Source organism: Cricetulus griseus, chromosome 2 (genome assembly GCF_003668045.3).
Source record: "Cricetulus griseus strain 17A/GY chromosome 2, alternate assembly CriGri-PICRH-1.0, whole genome shotgun sequence".
In the NCBI taxonomy this organism is placed as follows: Eukaryota; Metazoa; Chordata; class Mammalia; order Rodentia; family Cricetidae; genus Cricetulus; species Cricetulus griseus.
The window spans coordinates 398,071,335-398,090,179 of NC_048595.1; the positions used below are offsets into that span (position 1 = coordinate 398,071,335).

At 45.2% G+C, this 18,845-nt stretch overlaps 1 protein-coding gene across 1 annotated transcript; it reads right to left on the reverse strand.

Annotated features, from left to right (window-relative positions):
- Nucleotides 1-2,641: 2,641 nt before the first annotated feature.
- LOC100754054 (keratin, type II cytoskeletal 6A) lies at nt 2,642-10,615 on the reverse strand. Its single transcript, XM_027396641.2, has 10 exons — nt 10,239-10,615; nt 6,423-7,245; nt 5,659-5,873; nt 5,279-5,339; nt 5,030-5,125; nt 4,657-4,821; nt 4,112-4,237; nt 3,747-3,967; nt 3,501-3,535; nt 2,642-3,397 (listed from the first exon to the last, which is right to left on the reverse strand). Exons 2-10 carry the CDS (start codon nt 6,927-6,929, stop codon nt 3,165-3,167), a joined length of 1,659 nt encoding a protein of 552 aa, XP_027252442.1. The 5' UTR covers nt 6,930-7,245; nt 10,239-10,615; the 3' UTR covers nt 2,642-3,164.
- Nucleotides 10,616-18,845: the final 8,230 nt, after the last annotated feature.

Below are 18,845 nucleotides of genomic sequence, written 5' to 3' on the forward strand. Positions count from 1 at the left end.
AAGCATATGTCTTAGTGATTCTGTGTGTTTAATAGGGTTGCAGGTATCCTTGTGTGAAAGTTGGTGTTTTGTGATTTCTAGAATTTGGCAAGTTTAATCTAAATAATACTTTTTGACACTGAGGTCTTTGTAGTGATCCTTTTGCAGGAGGTAACCAGACCCAGATCAAAAATGCAAGCTGTCCCCTCTCCTATGTGGATACCACAGATGAATCTTTAGATGTGTATATTGAAACTAGAGTACCCATAGAATCCAGGAAGGTAGAGAGGAGTTGTGGAAGGAATTCAAGCAAAGGGGAGACAGAATGCAGGTGGTACAGATGGGGAAAGGAGAACAGTGGAACCGGAAGGGTTAAATGGGGCAGGGGATTTGAGGGCAGGAAACAAGAGAGGATATAGGAAGAGACAACCAACAGTAAAGGCCTTTGAAAATGCTACATTGAAGCTTTCTATTTTGAAATCCACCCAAAATGCATTCATATATACATTCAATAGGCGTTCAAATGGTGTGTCCTCTAACCGAGGGACAATGCGTCCTGGGGCTCCATAGGCTATCAAATAGAAATGCTAGTGCAAGGTATAGGTTACAGTTTTTCAAGTTGGTGGGCTGTGGAATCTCTGAAACATTATAATATGTTGACATTACTCTAACCTTCAGAACTTGGTGGTTAGACAATATGGAGATAACCACACAGAATCCTATAACATTGAGAAATTATGCTTGCTTGGACCTGGAAATTTTGTCTCCACTGGACAGCTTCATAGTGGTAGAAATTTCTATTGGCTCTAATAGGGGAAAAAGTATTCCATCCTCTTACCCAGCTGTCAACTCTGTGAGCTACAGTGATGTTACGATAAATCTTTCTGCCAAAGCTGCCTGAGCCCCATCGCCACATGTGAGCTTTACGCCAGCCGCCCACCTGAGTTAGGCCCAAATGAATACACAGAAACTTGTATTAGGTTTAAAGCTGCTTGGCCAACGACTAGGATTCCTCATCTGTTAGCTCAGTCTTAACTATCATAAATCTATATATGTTATAAGACTTCTCTTATCGATGCCTTGTTTGCGTCCCTCCTTGTCGGTGGATCATATCCTGCCGCTGTAGGAGGAAGGGGAAAAAGGGACCCTTCCTGTTTCTCCTTCGCTTAAATATGAGTCTCCTTGCTATGTCACTTCCTGCCTGGATCAGCACTTCTCTACTACATTTCCCAGAATCCTCTTTGACTCCTAGTTCCGTCTAACTTGCTATCTCATTGGCCAAACAGTATTTTATTTAACAATCAATAAGATAAACATACACAGTAGTACATTCCTCATCACAGTGACGATTGAACTGGCAGACTAGGACAATAGTGTCCTCATGTTGTAGGAATAACCATCCACTTTATGATTGCAACTTAGAGCTATGCCACAAGGGAGAACTTACTCCTGGTATGCAAATGGACTCAAATCAGGTGACTTCCTTGATCTGAGGTCACAGGCAAGAAACTATTATAAATTATCCTGTTAAATGAACACAATAAAAAGCAGTCTATTAAGTCCATATATTTATACCCATAGATTAGTGCATATCACAAACTGAATCAGAAAAGCTTCTTTTTACACTATATGGTGCCTACCACAGACACCCAGAACTGGTCGTCATGCAGAGAATAAGAGACTGTGAAATGTTCAGCTCTGAAAGGACAGCTGTGTCACACCTCCTCTACATGTAGGGCTCAAAGATCATTGCAGAACAGGGAGGGAAGATTCTAAGAGCCATGGGTAGTGAACATTAGCAGGAAGGAGCATGCTGGACATGAGAAGACTATTGTTCACATAACCTCACAGAGGCTGTGACTAAGTGCACAAGACATGCACAAGATGGAGGCAGTAAAAACCCCAGCATGGATTATGGACAAGGTCACAAAGCCTCATCTTTTGGAGAAGCTTTTGGATGTTGATGACTAGTAGGGTAAAGAGAGTAAACTACCTTCAGGATAGGGGCCCATGAAAGGGGCCATGCTCCGTTTGATTGTCTTATACCATGCACCCACAGGGAACACTAGGTGAATCCACTGGGGAAAAAGCAAGAGCTAAGGCATAAAGCCAGAAGGGAAATAGAGAAAGGGATAGTGGAGGAATTGGTAGGGTAGAAATAAGGATTTGAATGCCCTATCTAGCAAGGTTGCAGGGCTTATATATAAAACAATTTGCCACAAAAATACGTGTGGAACAGAAACAGCTGACCTGAACTAGAGGGAGCTCTTGGTCCCCAGATTGATCACTGGGAAACAGCATGGAAATGATCCAGACCCCATGTGTGTGGTGTCAGTGCAGAGGCCTCGGAAATATATATATGTATCCCTAGCGTAGGAATGGACTTTGGGAGCCCATTTCACATAGAGGGATAATCCCTCAGCCTAGACACACGGGAGGGCCTAGGCCCTATCCCAAAGATATGACAGACTCTGAAGACAACCCATGGAAGGCCTCACTCTCCCTGGGAGCAGAAATGGTATTGGATAGGTAGGGTGTTAGTGGGGCCAGGGGAGGAGGCATGGGAGAGGGACCGGAAAATGACATGTAAAACAATCTTGTTTCTAATTGAAATAAAAAATTTACAAATAAAAAATAAGAAAATACACATGGAAGAAGTCACTATGTTATAAACTTGCTTTATTTAGCAATTTCAAGAAAGCAAAGAGCAAAGAGGACATCACATGAGAGCAAACTCTGTACATCACAGGACTGTTGACTTGTGCTATCACAGTTACTGCCAGGGAGGTTTGACGTTGAAGTTAGGGTTTTCTCAGGTCACCCAAAATTAAAGGGAACCTCCGGTGTAGTTGAGTAGTACCAACAATGATTTCCAGAATAGCAGGGACAGAGACACCCTTTCACAGGCAGCCTCAGAGACAGACCCAGTGAAACAAGAGCCTGGAAACAAACCTACAATTTGCAGCACCGACTGTAAGTGAATTGTGATGTGAAGTCAGACAGAGGTTGACAATCAAAAGATGAGTAATGGGAACCCAGAGGTTAAGAGGCAGAGAAGCAACAAGGACTCAGCCCTCAGCCCTAACCAGAGAGCAGAGGTGAAAGGCCAGCAAGGACAGCCCCTGAGCACAGGGCTCTGCAGCCAGGGGACTGGGGATCAGGGACACATTCTGGTGGCAGGGACTTCAGTGCCTGTAGCTCTTCCTGCTGGAGGAGGTGGTGGTGTACTTGATGGTGGAAGAGCTGCCACCAGAGGAGCTGAGGCCACCACTGATGCCTCTGCCACTGCCAGAACTGAAGCCACCTCCAAGGCCATGGCTACTGCTGTAGGAGTAGCTGCTGCCTCCTCCTAGGCCCAAGCTGCTGCTGGCACCACCTGCACTGCCATAGCCGCTGGACACGGTGGACTGCACCACAGCTGTGAAGGAGGCAAGAGGGGACAAGGGTCACCGTGAGCCCACTCTGTCCAGTGAGCCAGGCACAAGGCAGGGGTAGGACAAGAGGGCTAGCATAGTACTTACAGATGTTGACTGGTCCAACACCTTCACCATTCAGCCTGGAAGAGGAATAGAGCAGGTGAGAACTAGGGAGCCATGACCTCAGTCCCCTTTGGAACCCTCAATCTGGTGACAGTTCACAGAGAATTCCCTGGCTGAGTGGTTCCTGAAGGTAGCCATTGTGGCCACAGCTGGTGCTCCCTCATCTTGTGCTCAGTGCCTAGAAACATGGAGGTGTCCTCAGGGGCTGGAGGAGGGGTGAGCACTCACCTGCACTCCTCTCCTTCCAGCAGCTTCCTGTAGGTGGCGATCTCCACATCAAGGGCCAGCTTGACATTCATGAGCTCCTGGTACTCCTTCAGCAGCCTGGCCATGTCCTGTTTGGCCTTCTGCAGGGCATCCTCCAGCCCTTCCAGCTTGCCCCTGGCATCCTTGAGGGCCATCTCCCCACGCTGCTCAGCCTCAGCGATGGCAGCTTGGAGGTTGGCACACTGGGCAGAGAGAGAGCAAGAAATTCAAACTTGTATTGTGGTTCTCTCAAGAGTCTGAGTCCCAGATCTTTGCTCCCAGGAAACAAAAGCCTTGAGGACAGAAAATAATGGACAGCAATCTCTGACATTTTCTGTCTATCTCACCTGCTTCTTGACATGGTCGATCTCGGATCTCAGCCTCTGGATCATGCGGTTGATCTCTGCAATCTCCTGCTTGGTGTTGCGCAGGTCGTCTCCATGTCTTCCTGCTGTGACCTGCAGCTCCTCATACTGAAGGTAAAATGGAGAGAGAACATGTATGTGAGGTCTTGTATGCAAAATCAAATTCACTTCTAGGTGACCTGCACTATCATTAGTGTAATGGCTTTTCCTCAGGAGAAGCTGTGGGAGAACATGGACTACATAGCTATCTTGATAACTGAAAATGTTCTGTGTCATCTCATGAGGACCCTTATTCCCAGTACAGCTAAGCATGGATTGCTGGACCCCATTCATGGCAACTTTCTTCTACTCTGGGTTCTTTTGACCCTTGGATTACAATGTAATTCTATAATGCAAGTACAGGCTCCATTTGCAATGACAGGATCCATTTTCTTCTTAGCAGATCTCTAACTCCAATGAAGTCTGAGTCTTATGGAATTCATTGTGGGTCCCAGATATTCTTCATCAGCCTCCAACTCAGTACTCACTTTCGTCTGGTACCAAGATTCAGCCTCAGCCCGGCTCCTCTGAGCAATCTCCTCGTATTGGGCCTTGACCTCAGCAATGATGCTGTCCAGGTCCAGGCTGCGGTTGTTGTCCATGGAGAGGACCACAGATGTGTCTGAGATGTGAGTTTGCATCTGAGACAGTTCCTACAGAACAGAAAGAGGCAACATCAGCTTTGGATGTGAGGGTTACAATGTTCCCAACATCCCACTCTCCATTTGCACAGGAGAATGTAATGGAAATAAGGCCTAAGCGGAAGAGGGAGAAGGACAGAGAGAGGCACACAGACAGACAAATAGACAGACAGAGACAGAGATAAAGAGACAGAGGCAGAGAGACACAGGGGTGACTTACTGCATCGTAGAGAGCTCTCAGGAAGTTGATCTCATCTGCCAGACTGTCTGCCTTGGCTTGCAGTTCAACCTTATTCATGTAGGCTGCATCTACATCCTGAAGACAGTCAATAACATGGATTCAGGTTAACTCCCTTGTCCTGTCCATTTTCCTTCACCTCCCTGGTTATTGTGCTCTGGCATGGACCAGACATGCAAAGCATTTCTGTCCATCTGCAGAGAAGTCATCCCTATGATTTAGTCAGCTCACCTTCTTCAGTGTCACAAATTCATTCTCTGCTGCAGTACGCTTGTTGATTTCATCTTCATATCTATGAGAGGGGGGGTGTAGCACATTGTAGCCAGTGAGTAGATGGCCTCTAAGGCCTGTGACCAAGCCCCCAAAGTCTATAAATGCAATGTATCCCAACAATACAATTTTGGGCAATTTTTCTGTTAATCAATAATTCTTTCCTTTCTCTCTAGTAGCCCCCTATAACCCTTTATGGGCTTAGTCTCTTGCTCCTGGGGAATTATTTGTTCTTTCATCTTTATGACTGGGCTTTCTTAATGACTGGACTCCAAGTCTAGATTTGGGTCTACATTATCATGAACTTTGGCAAACTGAATTCTTTTTTTTTTAAAACTCACTTGTTCTTGTAGTCCTCCACTGTATCCTGCATGTTCCTCAGCTCTGAGTCCAGGCGGCCCCTCTCCCCAAGGATGCTGTCCAGCTGCCTCCTGAGGTTGCTGATGTACTGCTCAAACATTGGCTCCAGGTTCTGCCTCACGGTCTTCGTGCCCTGCTCCTGCAGCAGGGCCCATTTGGTGTCCAAGACCTTGTTCTGCTGCTCCAGGAACCGCACCTGGAGGGGCCACGTGTGAGCAGAAATTTGAGTTTCATTCTTATGTGACCCTTCACTAGTGTGATGCCTGTCTCAGGCTGTCTGCCTAAACCCATTCAGTGTATGCAGTGCCTGGCCCCAGGGTCTGAGAGACAATCCAGAGTGGAGCTCCCAACATCTTCCCTCTGAGGAAGGCAGAGCTCTCAGGCAGGGCATAGGCAGCCTAGAAGAAGCATGCTGGATTGTAGTTCAGTTTAGCGTGTCTGGGATGATTCCCAAACTGCCCTGTAGAGACTTCTCCCTCAGTACAGTCGTCTGTGATGTGAGGCCTGAGCTCATCTCAGCACACCTGAGTGAGACACTCTTATGGGGCCACCTCTGAAGGAGAGGAACTCTGCCCCTGATTGTCAGCTGTTAGTCTGACTAAAGAGACAAAGCCAGGACATGGTAAACCAGAAACCATGGCAGTGTTTGGGCAAAGCCTAGAATATCTTCCCTCCTCCATTGCCTTTGGCTTTCCCTCCAGAGCCTGCTCCTGCATAGGCTGTTCTAGAAAGAACCACGTCTCACCTTGTCGATGAAGGAGGCAAACTTGTTGTTGAGGGTCTTAATCTGCTCACGTTCTTCAGTCCTCACCCTCTGGATGGTGGGGTCGATTTGCAGGTTCAGAGGGGTGAGGAGGCTCTGGTTAACGGTGACCTCTTGGATGCCTCCAGGGGGGCACACAGGGAAACCAGCACCCCCATAGCCACCACCAAAGCCAGCTCCTCCACCGAAGCCAAATCCACTGCCGGCTCCTCCTCCAAAGCCGAAGCCTCCTCCAACTCGGCTGCCATAGCCTCCTCCAATGCCACAGCTGCCCCCTCCAATGGAGATCCTCTTGGAGCTCCCCACACCATAGAGACTCCTGCTGCCAAAGCCAGCTCCTCCACACACAGCCCCAGAGCCACCACTGCCCCGGGAGCGGCACACAGACACACTGCTGAAACCAGAACGGTTGAGCCCTGGCACTCTGGCTGAGCTGGCACTGAAGCCACGGTGGCTGGTTTGACTCCTGATGGTGGTTTTGGTAGACATGGTTCCTGTAGATGAGAAGTCTGTGAAGTGGAGGTACTGCAGGGCAGAGCTGGGCAGATGAGGATGATCGGCTCTGGGCAGCTGCTTATATATGGTATAGATGGGCTGGGCTAGGTCCTGAAGGTGAGCTTGTAGAGTGGGAAGGGCAGGGCTTTACAAATAATGAGATCACCCCCAAGTTCTAGAAAGGTATGATACATGAAGATTGCTTTTGGCTTCCTTTAGTCATGGAGCAAATTCTCCTGCCTTCCAGCCTTGACTTGATCCGAACACAATGAGCCTGGACGTAAATTCTCTGAAGTCATGAGTTAGTCATCTTCTCAAACAAAAGAGACAAGGAGCTGATCTGTGATAATTGTCCCTTCATTCTGCTTATTTAGACACTCCCTGTGTGCCCCCTCACCACACAGGTTTTCCCTTCCATCTGCCCCTCCCTCCCCAGCTCAGTCAGACTCTCCCTGAAGTTGTAAAGGCATTTGCCTAATATCCCAATCAAAATTGCCAGCTACATGGAATTAATTCTTCTGTAGCTCCTGGCTGCTCTTCCTGATGGTCTGGGATGCCCAGAAGAGGCTTTTTGCCCAGATAACCCTTTTCTCTAAGGCCAAAGAATAGAGAAGTTGATGCTTTTCACTGTAAGACTATCATTGACCGTGTCCTGTATGTTAAGTGTCACTTAACAGTTTCCTGAGGACAGAGGCACACACCACCTGTCTTCTGCAGGTGTTCCCTCCCAGCCGTAGCCTCCCTCCCCACTGTTTGCTCTTTCATCAGTCTGTTTCTTTTTAAATTTATTATTATTATTACTATTATTATTATTATTATTATTATTATTATTATACTTTATATGCATTGGTGCTTTGCCTGAGTGTATGTCTGTATGAGGGTGTCAGGTCCCCTGGAACTGTAGTTAGACAGCTATGAGATGCCATGTGGGTGCTGGGACCTCTGGAAGATCAGTCAGTGCTCTTAACTGTTGAACCACCTCTCCAGCCCCCAGTCTGATTCTTGAGTGTAACAGTCTTTCCACATTCATAGACATTGTCCTCTGTGCTGTAATGTGTTGGATGTTGTCTTAGAGCTTAAACTAAAGAACACCAAATGGGAAGTACCACAGTCTCCCAGGAATTCTCAGATTTTTTTAACATTGATTTGGACATTTCTCAGGAATCAGAGTTGGTATACGTAGGGTGTGTCTAGAAAGTTGAGGGGGCATATAGAAGCAATGAATCACTGAAATGTACCCTTACAAGTGTGGTGATTTCACAAGTCCAATCTCAATTTATATTTCTAGTCTAGTTTCTTGAAAAAGTCAAATTTCAAAGGAGAGCTATTCTTGCTTTCCAGGAGAGAATGGTTTGCTCCTTCCAGTCCATGCACTAGGAACCACACATGAGGAAAAGAGAACAGTTCCAGGTGTGTTGTTTCTGAGAACATGTAGCTGGAGAAGCATCTGTGGGAAGACGGGCCAACTCCCACACTAAGCAGAGCCTGCACAAGGTCCTGGTCCTGTTTTGAATTCAATCACTACTCTCTGGCATGCTGGGGACCCAACATCCAGGAAGGTAGGAAGCTCCCAGCTCCTCAAAGGTGCTAACTCAGCGTCTGGCAGGACAGAGATACCTTCTCCAGACAACGGAAGCATCTGCCCTCCCTCCACCCTGTTGCACAATGTGCTTCCACCCAGTTCTGGGAAACAAGTGCTTCTCATGGTTTGCAGCACCGATTCTCGCTCCTCTCTTGAGTTAGGGGTACTAGGTGTGGTTGGACTGCAAAGTAGGGAAGTCAGTTGATGCAACATGTGTCTTCCCATTTCCCTACTCTATGTCTATTTCAATGTCTGTAACTGCTTCACATAGAGACAACCAAGACTGCGATTTGCAAAGCCGGAAGGATTCACCATTCATTTAAGGAAGTCCTTTGCCAGCCCCTGGTGCAGAGCATGAGCCCTAGGGTCAGAAAGAGCAGGTTCCCGTGTGTTCATATGCAAACCACTGAAACCTTCATGTGTGCTTTTATAGCCATAGACAAGATGAAAACTGTGCCTTCCTCACAGCATTGTGAAGCAGAGATGAGAAAATGTTCTCAATGAGGATGAGCTAGTTGTCGTTATTAGAAAGCAGGGTAATGAAGTTTTATATGTAGGGATCTATGAGAAGCGTTGGAAACTGGAACACAGGTACAGTATTTATGTGTATGGGGGTATTTGTTGGACAGCAGGATAAACGAAGCCACTATTGCCAAGTTTGTGCTATGTTTAGCAAGGACCTGGAAGCCATGTGTAGGAGAGCCTGCCAGAGCTGCAGTCAACAGGACAGCAACAGGCTAGGAAGAGTGACTTACCAGCAGGATTGGCAAAGCCCACCCTACTGCCTGTTGGAGCTGTGTCTCCTGGTCAGAGAGCAAGAAGCTGGCTCAAGTCCAGTAGGCTACATTCCCTCCTTTGGAGCCAGGCTACCTGTTCACCTTCTGCTGGGTTCCTATCTGTCTCTGGCTGTGCAGGGACATGATGCTATTGACCAACATAGGTGACTGCACCATTTTCTATGTTTTTGAGGGTGGTATACTCAAATGAAATGTGTCCTTTAGTTGCAGCACGGACCTCACTTTTAGTCATTGAGCCCATCAGCGTTTGGGTTAGCCTCAGCTTTCTATCTGACACCCGCCCGCCCCTGCTTGGCATATGCTCCAGACAGCACCAGTATAAAGTGTCATTTGATTCTCTGACACAAGCTTGCCCATTGGAAGACTAGTAAAGCATATTCTAGCGCAGTGGTTCTCAACCTTCCTAATGTTTCGACCCTTTAATACAGTTCCTCGTATTGCAGTGACCCCAACCATAAAATCATTTTTGTTACTACATCATAACTATAATTTTGCTATTGTCATGTATCATATTGTAAATATCTGATATGCAGGATATCTGATATGTGGCCCCTATTAAAGAGTCTCTTGACCTCTGTAGGCGTGGAGACCCACAGGTTGAGAACCAAGGTTCTAATATAAAATCCTCTTAGCTGGGCAAGGGTTTGAATGACTTCATCTGGGAGGACTCAGGGGGAGGAGGGAGCGTGTGTGCACACTCATACACACACACCCTTTCTCTTTCTCTTTTTCTTTTTCTTTTAAATACATGCTTACTATTTAGCCACGGCTGGCCTAGAGTTCTGTAGATGAGGCTAGCCTTGGACTCAGAGAGATCCACCTACCCCTACCTCTGTCTCCTCAGTGCTGGGATTAAAGGCAAGTGTCTTCACCTTACTTTAGTATCCATGGGAGTTCCAGGTTCCTGAAAGTTTAGAGACTTACCCGAATTCTCCCTGGTAGCCCTGAGTCATGCCTCCCAGTGTCACCCCAGGCAGTTCTGTTTCCCAGAGGAGCCAGGTGAGGAAGGGCCATCTTTCATAATAAGACGAGAACAAAGGGTGATAGTTCAGGCAAATATGTGGGGGAAGAAGCCAGCGATGTGAGTAACTCAATGGCAGCTGGCCTCCTCCCCGGCAAGCTGTTGAAGACAGCCTCTTTCCTGTGCTGGAAGAGTCCTTTCAGTCCAGCCTGCAGCTGCCTCAGGTGGCCATGGAATGTAGAATGCCCTGTTCTTGGCCAGAGGGTAGCCTGCCCTGCTCACTTTGTTCCCAGAATGGAGGTGGGTCAGAGGGAGGTGTTGAAGCCTGGGCTCAGGGAAAGTCGCCTCAAGATGATTTGCCTTGTCTTCCAGCCTCCCTGGGTGGAGCCCATTGGCGGATCACGGAAGGTTTAAGACTAAGCATGTAATCCCACAAACCACAGGGCAGGATGATGCTGTTCCCAGGGAATCCCACAACTGATTCTTCGGGAGTATCCCAAGAGAAAGAAAACATGTGCAGCTGTAAGCACGTGTGAGAACATATTCAGCAGCTCCACGGGTGGAACGCTCAGACTGCTATTACACAGCCAGTGTCAGGTGGTCACTGCACCCGATATGCACTAAACTTCACTCTCCCTTGTAGTTGCAACTGCACCCCCATGTACCCCCTCTTTTTTCCCAGAGAACACACCAGGCCAGGTCACATATCTGAAAACCTGAGTGGCTTCTACTACAACTAAAGTCTCTGCATCAGGTAAACTGTGAAGTCCAGATGGTACTGCAAAGGCATTTTCCACATTGCTTCATAAGCTGCTTGGTTCCAAGCACTGGGCCGCTTCTTAACTGTGTTTCCTAATCCCCAGATGTTACTCCCTGGGAATTTGAAACTGAGATGTGTCCTAGACCTCTTCTTTACAGAAAAGAGAAACATATGACTTCCATTTCTGCCACCCACAGTAGCACATGGCAAGAGGGGTCTGAGATGCACCTGAGGGACTGGTAATTGCCTGTGCCAGGAGGGGCATGCATGCATGTACAACTGTAGAACTATCCCTGTTGTCTTATTGATCAATTTTGGTATTTGTTTGTATAAAACCTTGCTACAGGAGAAACATTTTGAAAATGATTGGTTCTTTTTTTATCCACTTAGCCCCTATGGTATTTAGGGCACTGGAAAGCACAGAGATGGGCTTGGGATTGAAAACATATTTGAAAGGAAGGGACAGCTGTGGCCTCTCTGGCCAATATGGAGAAAGTAGTTGGAGGAATACTTTATCTTGATTTGAGGCAAGAAGAGATGCTGAGATTCCAGAGTGGTTGGGAAGGTGGGAAGGCACAACTGAGTGGCAGAATCAGCCCAGGGCTTGCCTGGACGAGCAGGACAGGGGCCATAGCAGAGGTGCCAAGTAGCTTAGGCTTCCCACGTATGCCCAAGATTAAAAAGAGCCAAGCCAGGGCTCAGAGGGGCCAGGACAATCTCCAAGTGGAATGCTTTCCCGCCCTCTAATCCCCTCCTCATTTGTGCCCTGGTTTCCTCACCATCAATACAGGATCCACCTTACTAGACTGTGTGACTTTCAAAACTGTAGTGGGCAGGAAGGGCGGGATAATCCAAGGTTCTGCCAATGAAATACAAAAGACAAGTGTCTTACAAAATGGAAGTGGCCAGGTGAAGTTGTCATAGGGAATCATGCCTTAATAATACAATTGGCTCCTGGGTAAACTGAGGAAAACAGGGCCTTTTGAATGTGATGAGTCATTTCTCCACATTGGAACAAATTTGCAGTAACCCTACCTGCAATTCTCATAGCAAAGCTACCTGGCTTCCAAAGCACAGACACCCTAGACAGCAAAACTCTTACCATCAGTGCTGGGATTTCTTGGCACCCAGTGGTTCCTTCTGCCTTTATGATCTCACCTGAAGCCTGAGGTTGGGATTAATGACAGATCATTGATAACTCTGGCACAAGTCTGTGGCACTTATGTTGCAATTTAAGCCTCTAAGGGATCGGCCTATTTCCTTCTCCTTGGTCCTTGCCCTCTCTCAGACACTGGAAAGAAATAGCCTGGATCATTCTAAACTGGCAAGAGGAACATTCAATGTGATTAGGAAAGTCTGCGCCCTGGAGTCGCTTGGTGGACTGGCGAATCTGGAATCTATTTCCAGCACACTTCTTTCTGTCTGTCTCCACTACAGAAATAAGAAACGGGAAATATTTTCCCCTTCTTTTAAAACCACATTTTGCTGAGGTATAATTTACATATAAAGAAATGCAAAGATCTTAAGTGTGTGGAACTCAAATTTTTCTGATAAAATCACATGTCTCTATAACCCATAAGCCAGCAAAATAAAATATTTATTCCCATTGCTCCAGAAAATTCCTTTGGGGCCTTCCTTGTGAATTCCACTACTCCAAGAAAACATTTGATTTTTCCCACCAAATATCCATACAGTATATATTTATACTGTTACATATGAATTTATAATTTATTATATTAGTAGATTCATTGTGTATCTGTCCTTTTTCACTTAGTGGTGTTTTTTATTGTGCTTTGTAGCTGAGTGGTGTATGAATATGTTAGGGTTTGGTTAACACATTCCTATTCATAAATTCCTAGGATATTTCCAGCCAGGGGTTCCCTTGAATAAATGAGTGTTGAACACACTAGCATTTCTAGGAACATAAATATTTACTTTGGATAAATGGATACCTTAAAATGGAATTCATACACTGACAGAAAATTTACATGAATTTTTAAAAAAACTTCCTATTTTAAAGTAATGTTTAGTTCACAAGAAGACTAAGCAGTGTGTCTCACCGAGCTCACCCTCCAGTCAGGTGGTATGATGGTTACGGTGCACGAACCTGCCTGACATGATGTTTTCACCTAAAGTGCTCGGTTAACATTAGAAGAATATGCAATGATGGAATTTCATTCATCTAGAAAAATCCTATAATTAAAACCGAAACCCCATGATTCACTTATATATCCCTTCTGCTTCCTGTTATTGTTGGCCAATGACCTTTTAGTTTTCAGAGTCTTTTTCCAGAATGTAATGATAGATGATAGATAGATTGATTGATTGATTGATAGGTGACAGATATGGATAGAGTGATTGATAGATGATAGATAAATAATAGACAGATAGATGATAAACGATGAATAGATAGATAGTAGATGATTGATTGATGGTAGATAGAGAGATAGACAGACTGGTAGATAGCTATCAGATGCTTAAGAACATAACCTTTCAGATCAGTATTTTGCATTTAGTAATGTACATTTAAGTTGTCTTCATGTATTTTTATGGATAGCTCTTTTTAATTCCTGAATAATATTTATTTTCTTGATATTCCACAGTTTGCCTGTTCACCTACTGAAGGAAATCAGGGTTTCTTCCTCAGTTCAGTATTCAGGAATATGACTGCTTTAAAAGCCCATATGGAGGTTCTTGGATTGTCATGCACTTCCAACTCATTTGTGCCAACACAGGGAATATGATTGCTAGATTTCTGGTGCAAGCATGTTTAATTTTGTAAGAAACTACCAAAGTCTTTTCCAAAGTGACTGGTCAATTTTGTATCTCCACCACTTTCAACCACAACTGCCTTTTGTTCACCACACTGGCAGCATTGGGTGGTGCCTGGGTTCTGGGCTTGGGCACCATTTGAATAGCTTATAGTGATGTCTCATTTGTAGTTCTTTCACATATTGTGATATTGAACAGCCCTTTATGCTTATTTGCCATCTGATTATGCATTATCAATTATACATAATTAAGTGATGGGTCTTATAAGTTTACTAATACATTTATATATACCAAGTGCCTTGTTTCTCTTATTATTGAGTTTTTAGAGATCTTTGTACATTTTCCATATCAGATACATTTTTGAAGTCTGTGGCTTTACTACTCATTCTCTTGGCATTGTCCTTTGTGGGATGGAGTTTTAATTTTAATGAGGACCAGCTTTTCAGCTATTTCTTTCGTGTCTCTTTTGTTATATCTACAAACATATTGCCCAAGGTTGTCTGGGTTCTCTCCTTTGGTAACTGTAGGGAGTCCATACTTTTACACTTTACATTAGGTGCTATGAACAACTTGAGTTAGTTAGGTTTGTGGAAAATGAAAGGGCTGTACCTAAATTAGTGTTTCATGAATGGGTATACAGTTGTTGCAGAACTCTCTGTAGGAAAGACATCTTGCTCCACTGGAGTACCATTGTGTCTTTGTCAAGGACCAGTTGGTTAGATTTCTGTGGGGCTAGTTAGAAGATCTGTATTGTGGTCCATTTTACCTATCTGTAAGTTCTTTCACATGTTACACAGCCTTGGTTACCATGGCTTTGCAATAGTCAAAGCCAGGGATGACCACTGTTCTGCCTTGGTTCTTTTTTGTATTGTGGGCTGTTTAGGCATTTTATATCTGTGTAAAAAGGTTTGAAATCACTTTGACAATCTAACAAACTATCTTGCTGGGAGTCTGAGATTGCCTGGAGTCTATAAAGCAAGTTAAGGGAGGGGCTCATAGGGCCTTGCTGAGACACAGGCATGCACCACCACATCTGTGGTCAGGTCTACTTTCACAGGACACAGTCTTCTTTCAGGACCACAGCAAATTCTTTGTAGTCACCATGTAACCGAATTTCCTTCCTCTTGTCTTCTTCATTGCTTCACACAAATATTGCAAACACACTGAAGATGTAGTTGTGATTATAAATTTAGTAGCAGACTGTGTTGGATCAATGTAGAGGAAAAATACAAAAGCTTTTCCTTTTTCTTTGCTTATTCCTTCTCCATCATTCGTTCTTCCTTTAGGGAAGATCCGTTGCCGGCTTCTGCAGTATTCCTACTCAGTGAAGAGATTCTGTTGACATTTTTTCCCAGGCAGCACATTCCACCAACTTCGTTTGTCTAAGGAAGTCTATTTTTCTCTTTAGCTTTTTCCCCAGTGCTGGGGATGGAGCCCGGGACTTTACCACTGAGCCACATCCCCAGCGTTTTAAAAGCATTCCCCTATTTTGAGACAGGATCTTATCAAGTTGCTCAAGCTGGCTCTGAACTCACTGTGTAGCCCAGACTGGCTTTAAATTTACCATCCTTCTCCTTTGGGCTGATTAGCGATGGAATTATAGGTGTGAGCCACCATACCTGACTGTCCTTCCTTCACTTTTATAGAGAAGATTTTTTAAAATACAGAATTTCTAGGTTAGTCGGCTTTTGTTTCCTTTGTATTGACAATCTCTAGCCACTCTCTTCCTGACCCATGGGGAAGGAGTTCTCTGAAGACGCCGAGTGCGTGCTTATTATTCATTGCTCCTTGACAGGTCATCTGCTTATTTCCTTCTAAAAAATTTCCTCTTTGTCACTGATGTTCTGAAGTGTGAAGTGATGCACATGTGTGGTGTGTTCCGTTATCTGTGATTTGGTAACTGACATCAATTTTAGGAGATGCTCTGACATTGGTCATTAGTGACTCTGGTGGAGGCTTTTGTTTATTTGTTTGTTTTTGGTTTCTTCTGTCTGTCCCTCTAGTCCTGTTTCCCAGTGTCCCCATCCATATGTGTTATACCTTCCATAGGGGCATATTCTTGAAACGAAGGTTTTATCATCTTTGGTACCATTTTTTCCTGGGCCTCTTTTGTGTGTGTGTGTGTGTGTGTGTGTGTGTGTGTGTGTGTGTGTGTGTGTGTGTGTGTGTGTGTGTGTGTGTGTGTCCTTTCAGTTTTGTTGGGTTCTATCATTATAGTCTCATTCCAGAGAACGCTAATCAAAGAATCTGTAACCGTGCCCTGCCTTAAGCAAACCCCCGTTTCATTGTGGTAGAACATTGTTTCTTAGCCTCTCTTGTTTCCCTTCTTTCAGATCAATTAGGCTTGGCTGGAAGCTCAGCAAAATCATTTGTGATTGTCAAGAGCTCCGGAGAGAGGCAGGCAGTTAAGAACAGAATGCCATTTCAAAAACAGTTCATTTCCGCTCCCCCTGCTGGAGGCATGAGGGGATTTTTTTCCAGCCTTCTCTCTCTGCACAGACTTGGTAGAGCCCCTAGAGGTAAAACTCACTAAAGCATGGCTGTTTCTTGCAACCTGAGTCACCTCATTGCACTGAGCCACCTGTCTGTCAAGTGCCCTTTTGATCTTCCTCCAGGTGGCAGTGGCGTTGTCTACCCCAGCAAACTGGGATTCTCTATCATTGTCTGTCTGTCTGTCTCTCCATTCTGTGGGCTCAGTTCTCTGCTGAGTGAGGAGGGATTGTTGCCTTTCATGTTTCCAGCTTTGAGGAAATACCTCCAGATGTCCATGGGTGGGCAAGGGTCTCACAACTGGAAGGTCATTAGAAACCTGAGGCCTGGGAAGTCTTTGGAGGCAGTGACTTTTCCTCCCTGACTGTCATTCCCTCAGCTGCACCATTGAAGCATCTTCTGTCTCTTGCTGTGGTTTGCAATCTGGCTTGCAGCATGCACTTCAAGCTGCTTTGTGGCCTTGGTGAGCTGTAGATGAACGCTGTGTGTGGCAAGCTTACACACGGATCTCTGTTGCTTTGGGTTAACTTTGTAAGTTCCACTTTATAGATTTCATTGGTCTGAATCAGAAATCATAATGATTGTCATTTAGGAGGAGGAGTTGTAGGGTTGGGTCTCTCATTAAAATACCCTTGGTTGCTGTGCCACAGTACAGAACCATCTACATGTCCAATGTTAAGCTCTGCTTGCCGGTTCTACTATAAACCACTGATACTAAGCTCAGTGGGATGTCTCTTACCCTGTGGCTGTTGGTTGTATGTCTCAGGCTGGCACAGCCTTCTTTTTATGAAGTGTGCAAGGAAAAGACTGATAAACCCTTCAGTAAATGGTCCCATTGTGTTGTGGCTTACATAGAGGAAGAAAGTTACTAAGTGGCATGCTGACGCCACACTCCATCATGCCCTATAAAATTCATTGGCTGCTACTAATATTTCCTAGGCCTCTGTGGGGAATTAAAAAAAACCCTCTTCCTCTGGGCTATAGAGGCAAAGCAAGGAATTACACGGTTATTTCTGTGGGAGCAGCCTCCTACCCCAGTAATAATGATATGGACCTCTCCAGAGATAGACATATATCAATATCAAGTCTCTAGTCTTGCCATAGTACATCCACACACAGGAAAGCAGGGGAGGAGTTGGAACTTAGGGGAGATAAAAGAGTTGGGATTGGAGGTGAGGGAGAGGAGTTGAAATTAGGGGAAGAAAAATAATAAAACGGATTTCCACATTTTGATATGAGTAGAAATCTCAGCTGCTCTGAAAGAATTCATACAGCAAAAAGATCAAAAGATGTACCAGTTGGTTTTGGGTATTTACCACATAGGTTATGAATCGCATTCACATCTGCTGGAATACTCCAGAAGACAAAACTTTATGGCTTTAGTCCACACTGGAGTTCCAACTACACTTATACATGAGGGTCCCACTAGACATGAATGGGATGTCACTGCAGCCTTGGGGGTTCTAATGACTGAATCCAAAGGAGAACCAGCCTGCCTCCTCTATCTCATCAGAACTATTGATTCCTAAATGTCCCCACAATTGTGTCATCTCTTAAATACCTGAGTCTGAGTCAAGAGATTAAGTCTTTGACACCGACAAACTTTCTTGAAAGAAATGGACTTCATGGGCCTTCCTTCCCAAGTTCAAATAGCTGCCCAGAGTCAATGAAGCAGATGCCATGATGGTCTGTTCATGGGATCTACTCAGGCATGAGGAGATGGTTTCACCTACTCCATACAACACAGCAGGCCTCTGTTTATACTTGGAAAGAACGACTTGTTCTGCACAATAGAGTTCCACAGCCTTAAGGTCATAGCAATAACATTCCTACAACAAACATTGCTGAAAGAACTGCCTTGCCCAGCCCATGCCTCTCATGAATTCAGCTCACAACACTCTATTCAGGGCCTATTTTAACAGCTTTCACCTCTGACCTTACAACCTGGCTTTCCAGACATCCTTAAAGGGGATTTATTTTATACAACCACTCCTGCATGAGTGCAAGGAAGCTCACCTAAGAGGGAATGCCAGCATCACACACAGAGGTCCTGCCATCTTAGGTCAATCACCAATGTTACTTGGTGATCTGTGAAGTACTAGGTCCCTGACACTGACAAGAAGTGTCCATTGACCCTCTTGGTGTCCGTGATGTTAGAAAATCTCAGCATCTTTTAGGCCTTTTGGAGCCCTGTGCCAGTTGATCCTTCATTTATAACCTCAGTTAAGCCCATTTGCCCATTTATCTGTTCCTAACCAATCATCCTGTCTTAATAGTCCTGCCCCCCAATAACATCTACCCAAGTGTGACTCAGTGGACACTCCCCTTTGTGCCTTCCTGTGGAGACTGTCTCACTGACTGAGCTTCTGAAACCTCCTCCCTGCTTCTTAGAACCTATGGACTCCCCACAGTTCACTTTCCCTTTCAGGACCTCCTGTCCTCCCCGTGATTCATCAAAGAAACCAAGAGCACCTGATAGGTCCCACCTCAAGGTATCTCCAGGATGACTGTAGACCTGGAGAAAACCATTCTACTCAGAGGCTTATAT